Genomic DNA, 12,486 nt, shown 5'->3' on the forward strand with positions numbered 1-12,486 from the left:
CATTTTTCAAAACACACTAATTAGTTTCGTTTGCGAGAGTGAGAAAAGAAACTGACATTATTTTCAAGGGTAGAGTACAACACTGGAACGCCTTACTATAGCATAAACATGGGAAGCAAGTTGGCTAGTAAAGAAATACGGCAACTGACACCTCAAAAGTTCCCCCTCAGAACACACAGTTATAGCTGACTGTTGACAAATGAGATTTGTGGCAAATTTCTGATGGATTTCTGGCTAAGGTTTTACACAATTTATGGCAAACTGTGACAAAGATATTCATTGCACACTAATTATTTGTGAATCTCGCTATAATTAAGCAGTGCCAGTGTAACATTACTACATATTGTGCAGGGTTTGTTTGTGTTGGCAGATGTTCTTATCAAACCTTACAAGTGGGGTAACATAAACACACAACCGACAGTTAGTTTCAGGTCCAACACGGTTAAATTATTGTTTTCTTTGTTCATCATTACCTTCTCTGTTCCTTTGTTCAGACTCACCACATATAGATTAACGTTTAGGACTTGGCCGCCCAGCATTTCCTGATTGTATGGTATTGGTGACATCACTGGGCCAAACCAAGTGGAGGGTGTTTTCTGTCCTTTGGAAAGTTTCTTTTCAATTAAATTCATTTCTGAAGTAAAGGCTTGCAATGCGTGCCTTCTGCTGGGACATCTAGAAAGATAATGAGCTACACTGACGTTGTTTGTGTTTTGTTTGGTACCAGGGTTATGGATCGGGTCACCCTGTTGTCTGATGGCGGAGCTGAAATTAACAAGGTGTGAATTGATCCTCCTACATAAACAGTTGGGATGTCACTCCTTGGAGAGAGGCAAGGCTATGCTGCTTCAGTGTGTGCCTTTTTGTTTGATTAGATTTGGGTTTAATTTAAGCTATTCTCCTTGTAATTATTTTATTCTGTTGTTTTGTTACTTTATTCGAGAGCACTGCAAAATAACTTTTCACCTCTTGTAAATAAAGTCTGTCTACCTACCAGCTTCCTTGATCTTTTGCCAGAATATCCTCCACAAACAACTGATTATTAATTCTATTTTTCTTGCAGGCTGGCTAAAAAGTCTCATTTGTGAAATCCATTCACAACAGACATATAAACAAATATTTGCAGTGTATGTATGGGGACGGTTGTTCCAAGTACAGATTTTACTCCAGGTCTCTGGACACTCACCTGCCAACAGGAGTGTGATAAAAAGACAGAACTCCTCTTAAAATCAAAAACAATTTTACTTTTCTGTTTGTGTTTGGATTAAAATGAAAGACACGTGAAACACTGATCTTTAAAAGTGATGGTAAAAGATTTTTTTTCCCTTTAGAACAGAGCAGATCTTGTAGTTTCCCTCCATTTCCAGTGTTTATGCAAAGCTGAACTATTAAACTCCTGGCTGACTGAGAACTATATTTAGAGGGACAGAACTGTTGAAAAAGTTTTCTATGTGAACTGTGTAATGATTATTTAAGTTGTAAAAGCTTAAGTTTATCAGCACAGACCTTTAGATACTGCATTATATTCAGAGCATGTAAAAGGTGCAGAGAAAACACATTATCCCTGAAACAAATTTAACTCATTTTTGTTTGTTTTCCTCAAAAATGGCATTTTATGTGGTAAGAGAAGTGCCCAAAATGTCAGATTCTGATCTAAACTGAAATTTCAGCATAGACTTACTAAAAAAGAATTACACAGTCTCTCGGTTTAGGTGCCTTTAAACCTGCATTCTTTCTAACAGCCACCAGGGGGCGACTCCTCCGGCTGTATAGAAGTCAGGGAGAAAATGAAACAACTTTTCACTTGATTTATTACCTTAATAAATATTTTGCTAATTAATTTATGGTCTCAATTGATGGTTTCAAGTCTCTTTCAACACAGTATGATGTTTAATTAGTAAATTATATTTCCAAATGTAGTGAAATAGATGGTGAAGCAGTGTATGTATTAAGGTGGGAACAGTAGTCCACAAACCAATGGGTGATTTCATGGTGTCAAAATCTATGGCTTCGGCTGAAAAATAGAAATAGCAGTACTCTATTTAGTTGTGAAAAAGTGAAACTGTTCCTCAACTGTTGATTTAGCACTGCAGCATCACACAGCATTAATTAGTAATTCTCTCCGTCGACATTTGTTGACGGCAGTGATGACATTTCACATTTCTAAATTCTGCATTTGCAGTGTTTCCCCACAGTGAAGCAGCTGCTTTCTGGACAACGTGTTGACAAATTCCTGCTATCACCTCATCTCACCAAGGTCACACTACCCGACAGCAATTTACAGAGTAGATGTATTTACAAGTCTGGCTGGCTTCACAGTTATCAACGTATTTCAGAATACACAGTGCGGTTTATGTGCACAGATAGCTCATTATCATCTGAACTGTCCGTGTAATGAAATTTTAAACAACATCAGTTACAAAAATCAATAGTAATTATTCTGGAATGTGTAGAAAAGGATTCCTTCAGGGTTGTTGCATTTTGGAGGTATGAAATTATGTCTTGAAGCAATCTAATATATCGTGTGTTTGTTGCTCTCCAGAGTAGAGCGAAAAACATTATGCAGCTTTTACTGCCAGCGGACAAAAATACGATTTCAAATAAAAATAGCTCCAGTGTTTATGTACCGCACACGAAAATCCCAAATAAACATCACAAAGTCAGATGTTATCCTCTTGTTTTTGTTTGCAGACAGAAAATAGCGCCAAGAACTGTGCCAAGGACTGTGCTGGCATATGAGTCTATAAACTCTTTACAGTGATTACAGATCATTAATATTCATGAATAGGCCTCGTCTATAAATTATCACTAATTACATGCTACTTAGCCTTTGAATCAGGATGCATGGAGAGCTGCTTGCAAGAGGGAAAGGATAACAATTCCAGCTAATGCAGATTAATTGCGGATTCACATTAATTGCATATTGTTGACATTATCAATAATGTTTTGCATCAGCTCCGCTTTGCTTTGCATTTTAATACAGAACCGGGTGATTTATTCATTTCTGAACAGACACGTGTTCCCCTGTCAGCATTATGACAGAACAAGGAAAAAAAAAACACAGAAAAGCAATTAGGCTAATTTTCACCGCCATGACAAGCGCTATTGTTAAAACCCTCCAAAGCAGCTTTGCAGGTTCCATCCCGTCCCTCAGTGCAGCTTCATGTCTCCTCGCTGCCTGTCACAGCAAACAGCAGGACTCCCTCATGTACCATCTCATCTGGAAACGCACGACGACGCACACACAAGCTGGAAACGGGATTCCTGTTTAGCTCCATTTGTTAGCGGCTGTTTTTCCACACAAACACAGTTTTTCTGAAGATCCTCTGTCCCATCTCCAGAGCGTCCTTAGCAATCCTCCCTCCACCGGCTCCCCCCTTCTTCTTCTTCCTTTCCTCTAAAGTTTTCTCTCTCTGTCTCTGCATCGTTGCCCACATCCCTACAAGCTTCATACTTCACAGGCTCCTTTCTTCTTTTTCTCTGCCACTTCCACTCTCTCTGTCTGCCTGTCTATCAGTTTTCAGAGGCAGACCAAACATCTCTGAGGGATCCAGCCTTTCCCTCTTCCCAAACAGGATTAGTCTCCCCTGCTGTCAGGCTGACTTCAGTGAGGTGCACATCACTGCCTGCTGCTTCAAGAAGCTGTCATTAGGAGGCTACTGTAACGCACATACGAGGCCATCCGGGCCTTCAGGGATACTTGACGGACAGTAAATGCAACTTCTAAGCAATCCCATCACTCTTCTTCTGCTCAGGGCTGAAGGTGAGGTCAGGAAAGGGGGGTGGGTTGTGTACTGTTTCTTTTTGCTCAAGTCAAGTCAGTGGGAATTGGGGAGGAAGTTTTTCTAGACATCCCAACATGCCTTTTGTGCACACTGTGGTCAGTAGAGGTCAGTTCTGCCATATGGACACAATAACTTCACTTTATTGGAAGAGAAGTGCACCAAAGGTATCATATAGATTTATTACAAAGCTGCTGCCTTCACCAGATTCACTCAGTTATAAAAGTTGTTGAGAGCAGCAGTGTGAACTATAGAGGTCTAACAAAACAGAATAATCAGAAAATGTGATTTGTAAATTTCATTTGGGGGTGGATCTATAAAATATTGATAATATGCTATTTTTTTGCACGCATCTTAACTTTTCTGTATGACATTTTGCTGTTACTGATGTATGATTCATGCATGAGGGTGATTCATCACTAATTCACTTTAATAAAGACACCAGCAGAATGTTCTTGTCATCACTACTGAAGCATGGCGGCAGCGGCATCGTCAACTTCACTCACTTTAACTGAAACATCAGAAAAAGGAAAAAAATCTTCTCCTAATGATGTAAAATGAAACAGAGGAAGAATCGGGCAGCAGCTGCTACTCTTCATCTGTTTTCTTGTTTTTATTATTCATTTTCTCATTATAGGGGTCCTCGAATTACATCGGAGTTCAGTTCCCGTGATGTGACGTAAGTCGATTTTCGGCGTAAGTCGGAACTCGGGTGAAAATACTTTTAAGAGTGTGCTGAAAGACACAACATGAGTGAAATAAGAATTCAGCTTATTTAGAAGTGAAGCCAACGCAGAAGTGACTTAAATCTGCATTATTTCCAGCACCCAGCAGGGGGCGACACCTCTGTGTACAAAAAGAAGTCAGACTGAATTAAACTCTATTAGTATATACAACTACAATAACGACAAACAGTCATTAACTCACACTGAAACACAATTCAGTAGGAAAATACCAGTGAAAATGTAAACCAAGCTGTTACGTGCATCACGATATTAATCAGTTTACATATTTGTACTGTACAACTACAGTCTGTGTTTCGTCCTGTTCCGAGCATTTTATTACATCCATTTTCACTTCCACGGAGATGACTTTCCTTTTCTTCGAAGCATCAGAAGAGTCTAACGCTTGGGAGCCATAATGAAGTTAGCGAATGTAGGATAATCCAATGTGGCGGCAAATGTAAACAAAGCCGTCTTATAGTGCTGCGTGACTTCTGTACATACAGTATTCATCTGCTCTGCTCGCTGCACGATGACGTATTTGTCCGCTTTGCTTGCCAACTAGTTCCACTGAACTAGTTCTTACGTACCGACAAAACGCTGTACGTTAAACCAAGGACCGGCTCATAATCAGTTCCGAAGTAACAGCAAAACGAGGTAAGTCGAGGACTCATGAACCGAGGACCTCCTATAATCGGAATCGTGACAAATAAAAGCTGAATCAACTGCTTCATGTACACTCAATCTGCAGTTTCTGATCCTGAAAACCACAGTATGATTTACATGCTTGGTAACCAAAACGCACCATTAATCCAAATGTACAGCTTGAACAGTTTAATGTACAGCTTGAACAGTTTAAATTTGTTATTAAGCTTCAAATTGGGGTTGAGTGGAGCAACAACAGCAATAAAACACATTTAAAACCCTCACTAAGCAATCGGTTTCATTTGATTTAAGCTGTTCCAAACTACGCTACATCATTTTATTCTGTGATTGATTATGCTTCAGTTTAAACCGGATAAGCTCATCTGATGGAAACACCCTGAAGACATGCTTGTGGTAAATGGCTGCATAAATAAATGATGGACGTGGTGGTTCCTCTTCCCTTCTCAGCTGCTTTAAAGCTGTCGGCAGCCCTGTAGTTACTGTTCAGAGGGTTCCCCATTATGCCCAATAGAGCGTCCGATTGTTACCATTCAGCAACATTCATTAAACTGCTTGTGTGGGAAAAAGTTGAATAAAACTGGATACTATTATAAAAACTCACAAATGCATCAATTTAACCTGAGAGCAGAGGTTCTTTAAAGGGCAGGACGCCGAATGAAGAGACCTATTACAGCACGATAATGTTATCTGGCACGAAGGCAGCAAAGCTTTGAAGCATTTTATGTCTTGCTTAAAGAGGCGGCTCTATTTATTTCCAACAGGAAGCACATCAAAGCAGAGGAGTTTATCACATTCGTACAAGATAAAGATTCCAGTGACCTGTTTATGTCTGACTGACAGAAAACAGTCTTCTTTGTTAAAGTGCAATCCATTTCCTGTTGGTCGCATCGGCTTCTATAAACTGCAGGACTGACAGGCAGAAACAGTGCAGTTGAGCTGTTGGAAAGTCAATTTGTAGAGGGCGAGAGTATGTTTTAGCCTTTCTGTGTCCACTTTTTCCTGAGCTGCAGCCGTTTACCTTTTGACCAGACTAGAGCCTCGGGGCTTTAAACTACTCATACTGGAGCTGACATGCTGCAGTTTGTTTCACAAATGCCATCACTCTCAGCACAAAGGCTGCAAGGAAATCCTATCCTATTGTACATTTCTACGAGATTCCATATCCACTTTAGAAAACAGTACTTCGGTGAATATGAGCCACACAATAAAAAAAAGGAAAGTGATTATGTGCTGAATGTTCCTTAAGAAGAGTGAGTGAACATCTTGTTTACGCTGATCTCCAGTGGTTTGGTTTCTTGTGTTGCTGCGGTGAAAGTGGACTCCAGGGTTCGTCCCTGAGTGCAGCATTGGGTGCAAAAGAGAAAATTTCTCACCACATTTTAAACCTGAAAATCTCAACCAGGAATTTTCTGCTTTACGGTTTAGCTTTCGAGTGTGGAGTTTTCTCGTCAACAAAAAAACGTTATGTTCTCACCCAAACACTGATATAGCAGATATAAGAAAACACATTGTGGCTTTTCCTTCTCAGAAAACACCCACTCAGCAGACGCTCTGAATATCTGAAATCGTGCTTTGTTTACATCCATGTTTACTTGCCTCTGCTGTCAGTCTTTGTCATATTTGTTGTCCCGTTACCACTGAGGTCTGAACTACGAAGCCAGATTTGGTGCTGGTGAGATAACGTCAGGTTTAACTCTGATTCTTCAAGGTTATGACGGTGCTTCACTTCTTACTCAGCGGCATGGCAACATATGCGGAATACTTCAACTTGTATAAAAGCCCAAGCTACTTACTAATCAGTTATCTTGAAAAATAGCATCACCATCCATCATCCATGAGCAGCAAAATGTCTATTTGGAAGGCTAAAGCTTCTCAAGACTGTCCAAAGCCTTTTCTTTCCCTGACGTGTAGAGACATAAAAGATTCCCAGTGAAGGGAACTCCAGTTTCTTGCTTTATTCATTCAGATTTAAAGCTGTTTTAATTGTTAAAGCACGAAAGCTTTGGACTTGTTTGAATTATCGTTTTATTTGTTCTTTATTTGCTCCCTCAACCATTGAACACAGTTGGGTTTTCAGCTTGAAGAATGAGGCTAAGCTGTCTTACACACCCCAAGAATACATCTGACAAAAACATTGATTGAACAGAATGCACAATTGTAATCGTATTCAGATCTTTGCTGTCCGTGCATGCATGATGGGGCAGGTTTTTTTCAGTTTTCTTTCCTGCTTTGGCTGCTGCAGCTGTGTTGCTTTTAAGCTGTATGATATTTTTTAAATTCCTCTTGTTGGTTTGGGGTAGTTTATTCCTCTTGTGAGCAGTTGCACATCTGTCCATGTTTATGACGGCCTTCTAGTTAGATTTTTTTATGTGACCAGGCTCCCTTTCAGATTCAGAAATCCTGGGTTGACTTAATAAGTTGACAACCAGCTTTGTGTTGCTGCTTAGCGTGACTGCAGTTGTTTGGCTTATTGGTGTGTGGAACCATGAACTGTAGTACAGAGAAAGACTGAAAACATTGTTAGGAATGTGTTTCATGTCACACACAAGTTGTGGGTTGTCACACAAACTCCACAGTGTAGTTTTAAGTGACTATTTAATGAGTAAAAACACAAAGCTGAGTTTAGAAAACCTGCATTGCTGTACTTTAACCAACCACTTACTTCTCTAAATCAACATTAAAGGAGTAAAGGTTTTTAAACTAAACCTAATCTTGCCTCTCATCTAAGCAGCCTAATATATATTCCATATTCGATACATCACAGACTTCCACTGAATATATTATGCTCAAGCCGCCTGCACCTTAAATTACACCTCAAAGACTGTAATTCTGTTCCTAAAGTAACCATAGTGCTAATTCATGTACAGTCACTTTGCACCTCTGAACCATTTTAGCACTTTACACAGAACTTGTTGTCAAAACTATATTTACAGACTAAAACAGACAGAAAGGAAAACATGTAATTCCTAAGAGCAGTGTTTTTGGCAGTACAATGCCATAAATATTGATGTAAAAACTTGAGTGATTTTGGTTATTATCAAGAAAAGCATGGAAAATGGCTAGATATCAGCTCTTAAATGAAACTCTTATGAGCTATTTTTGTTGTTATTATATTTGTCCAAACAAACGAACCTTTAGTGGTACCAGACATTAAAATGAACAAGGAAGGAAGGAAGGAAGGAAGGAAGGAAGGAAGGAAGGAAGGAAGGAAGGAAGGAAGGAAGGAAGGAAGGAAGGAAGGAAGGAAGGAAGGAAGGAAGGAAGGAAGGAGGATGGATGGATGGATGGATGGATGGATGGATGGATGGATGGATGGATGGATGGATGGATGGATGGATGGATGGATGGATGGATACTGTATTGTCACTGACAGCATGAGGTACTCATGTGTCAACCCTAGTAAAACAGAAATAATACTCAAATAAATAAATAAGATAAATAGTGGCCCATTGACCCAAACAACAAACTAATTAATTAATTATTATTTTGTCTATTACTATGGTACAGTTATTGCTTCTGTTCTGTGTCCTACTGCCCTACGAGCCTTAAATTGAACCCAGGGGATAATGCAGTTTTTTTGTTTGCTTGTTTTGTTTTTTTTAACAGTTCAGTGATAATTGGCATTTTGCTCAGTTCATATCACTTCTTGTCCAGATTTTTTTCCAAAGACATCACAACCCATCATGTAAGTACAGAAACACACTCACCAACTGACATCATGTAGTCCCATCGGTCCAGCAGACACATGCTGAACTGCATTCTCTCTGGGGTGAGGCCTGCGGCGATCAGGGCCCGACTCAGCTCCGGGTTCTGGCAGACGGCCGAGGTCCACGCCACCAGGAACCACAGCACCACCAACAGGATCACCGCCAGCAGCCTCAGGACCCTCCAGCTGGTCATGTAGGGCGTCCTCTGGGCCGTGCGGGACAGAAACACCTTCAACACCCTGCAGAGGGGGAAGCGACAGAAGAAGAAGCCTGAATACGAGAAGCTGCAGGATGAAACCGTGATGAGCAGCGGAGGTGAGTAAGTGCTGCTCTCAGCGCCATTGACAACTCACGCCTCCGGCTGTTGCTCTTATTAGCATGCCCACTTGAATTAAATGGAGGAGTGAGAAGCTGTGCTGTTATTTCAGTACATTCAGGTTTGTTCACTACGTTTTAGGTAGGATTTAAGGGTGTAGATGCAATGTATATTATGAAGGAAATATTGAAAGATTAAGAAACATTTTAGACAGAATGCATGTGGAGGTAGATCATTTACGGGTCAATATATAACTGAGGGACTTTTGAAGTCCATGGGATATATCTTGCATACAAAACTAATGTTTTTTATGTTCATTATGATCATGTCTTTATAAATTCCATAATTATTTATGATGGAAACAATCACTTAGTAATAAAAAATGACTGGATATCACTAAGATGTTCACTAAACAACCGTCTAATTTAATAACAGCCACCTTCTAATTAGCTAAACAATAAGAAAACGAGCTTATTCAAAAATTGTTTTGATTGTGTTCTTTTTATTAAGTTGAGATAATCATGACAGATATTTCTTTTTTGGCCATATATCAAATTTTATGTGGGAAATAACAAATTGTATATGAGTCTGAGAAATCACTTTCCACTAAGTTTCCCGTTACAAAACCACTTCTCAAGGAAGTGTGTTAATTCCAGATCACATGACCTGCTCCACATGATGTCATTTCCTCCTGAAGAACAGACTGGCAAGACTCCAAGGCTTTCTGAGTTATTTTTTAATATTATCTTTTTGGCCTTTTCTAGGCTTTATTTGACAGGAGAGATAGAGACAGACAGGAAATGGGGAGAAAAGTTGAAGGAGGACATGCAGCAAAGGGCCGTGAGCAGGAATCGAACCCGGGCCGCTGCGTCGGAGACCAGCCCCTATACATGGGTCGCCTGCTTAACCCATTGAGCTATACAGGCACCCCATTTCTGAGTTATTTAATATAAAGTAGTGTGTGAGTCAAGTGTGGATTTACGGCATGTCAACAGGTTTACTATCTTTATAAATAACTTTCAATTTCAATTTTACTCAATTGTATATATACTACTTAGAAGAATCTTTCTGTAAAAATGCCATGTGGTGTTTGGTTATCGGCGGCCATGTTGATTTTAGACCTGAAAACAGAAAAAATGTCAGCTATGATACAAAAAGTCCTGCAATTATATATTAACCCCACTGACTGTTCTGGATTTGTGTAATTTAAAATGCAGCAGGAAGGAGCAGAGTGGCTGTATACAAGAATAAATATAGCATGTCATTGTAGAAACACCATCATCAAGACATACAGAATAAACAGTCCGTCCTCCACTTATTGTACTCGTGTGCTGTGCTGACCAGAAAGCAACAGATCTATCTGTGATATATTCAGTGATACCGGGCTGTAAGAGCTTGCCCACGGGGCAAATTTCCCACCCAGCGAGCTCAGATAGAGGAAAAAAAAAAAATCAAATTGGTAATTTTGCCAAGGGAACACTCCGGCCGGCCTTTGACCTCCTTCTCCCATCTCGGCAACAACTCGCCTCGGAGCTGAAGAGCAGAAGCCGGAGTGTGTTTGTGTGAACAGACACTTGAGCAGGCAGAGAGATCAGACCTGATGTGAAATTCAAATGTGCTTATTGGAAAGACTGCATGCATGTGAGCATGCAGACTGGGAGAGAGCTGAATTATTGAAACTGAGAAACTCATGGGTAAGTTAATAAGACGAGAGGAGATACGAGGGGAGGCCTATTTTTAGTTTTTGCTTTCAGTATTTAGTATTAAAGCTGGGAATAATTCATAGGTAGGGGATAAAACACACAAGAAATGTCACCTCTCATGTGGTGATCAGACTTTTTATTCTAAAGTTGTTTTTTTTACCTGTACAGTTTGAGGACGACGGTGCCGTACATGATGGCGAAACCCAGCAGCCGAACCCACCTCAGGAGGATACATCTGAACACGCTGGGGTTGAAAAACAGGATCATCACCTACAGACAGGAAACAGCAGCGGCAGCGTTAGCTCACGTCCACTCCCTCGCAGGCTGATTAAGCCGTGCTCCCTTTATGTTCCCGCAGCACGTCACATTGGTCTCATATTCACCAGGAATGAAAATGAGGTGGGACTCCAGCATGTGAGAAGCGGAGCCGGAGGCAGATTTGGCCTCGCAGAAATCTCTCGCCTCCACAGCTCCCACGGACATCTCTGAGCTGCATGTTGTTCATATGTCATCTGCCAGAACACATTCGTCGGGAGAGTTTGAAGGGTTAGTTTTCAAATGAGCCGCGGTGTTTAATAATCTGGTTTTCCGTGTCGGAGTGTGTGTAGCTGATATGTTAAACTGCGCGTTGATTTGTGTGTGAATTACACCACGGCTTTCAGGGGAGCTCAATTTTTTTCACTTTTATAGTCAGGAACATTTATAAAGCACTTGATTTATGCATATTTGGACTTATAACTGTTCTTATGAGCAAGAAAATAAATATTAGCAAGAAGAAAACAGATAAAAATAGCACTATGCTGGGTTAGGCCTATTCTTGGGTTGTGTCGTATGGTAAGGAAGTTAATTTGTCTCTAAATTTTTGAGCTAAAATATGCAAAGTTAAAGACATTAGTGACGATAAAAGCAACATCCATTCACATAGCATACATAAATATACATGAATGTGCACCAACTACACTGTGTTTTAGTTTAACCCTCGTGTTGTCCTGCGGGTTGAAACTGACCCGGTTCAAAGTTTGAAAATGTGGAAAAAAAATATTTTCACAGTGAAACTTCTGATGTCCACATTTTCAACATTTTTGTGAAATCTTTAAACATTTTTTGGCGGAAAAAAGAAATGATAAAAAAGTTTCTTTAAGAATATTCACAAAAAAATCTACCAGAATTCAGCGAATTTCGGTGGATTTTGGTTGATTTTTTCTGAATGTTCTTAAAGAAAATATTTGAAGTTTTACTGATATATATGGAATCACTTTAGATATTTCTGGGATTTTTTTTGAAAGATTTTTACAAATTTTTGAAAATAATTACAAGAACTTTCTTGCCAAATTTGAGGGATTTTTCAAAAATAAAAGTTTTAAGGGAAACTTTTAAGGAATTATTGGAATTTTCTTCCTGAAGGTTTTGCAAATTTTCAGAAATTTGGGGATTTTTTTGCAGAATTTTTGGATTTTTTTCACACAAGGAAACCATATCTTTTGGTGCCCATAAATGAGGAAAACAGGAGGGTTAACAATGTCTTTACGCCTCATATTTCTGACATTATTATCTCGTTTTAAAAAACATTTTTATCATTGTTGTTGCTCA

At 39.6% G+C, this 12,486-nt stretch overlaps 1 protein-coding gene across 1 annotated transcript in view; it reads right to left on the reverse strand.

Moving 5' to 3' along the window:
• The window catches only part of LOC110951978 (probable G-protein coupled receptor 158), a 93,449-nt gene that overhangs the window by 22,287 nt on the left and 58,676 nt on the right, over positions 1-12,486 (reverse strand). The window contains exons 6-7 of the mRNA XM_022195280.2: positions 11,057-11,166; positions 8,878-9,116 (exon numbers count right to left, since the gene is read on the reverse strand). Coding sequence (XP_022050972.1) covers positions 8,878-9,116; positions 11,057-11,166 — 349 coding nt within the window. The remainder of the gene's footprint in view (positions 1-8,877; positions 9,117-11,056; positions 11,167-12,486) is intronic.

This window comes from Acanthochromis polyacanthus, chromosome 9, assembly GCF_021347895.1.
Source record: "Acanthochromis polyacanthus isolate Apoly-LR-REF ecotype Palm Island chromosome 9, KAUST_Apoly_ChrSc, whole genome shotgun sequence".
Classification (NCBI taxonomy): Eukaryota; Metazoa; Chordata; class Actinopteri; family Pomacentridae; genus Acanthochromis; species Acanthochromis polyacanthus.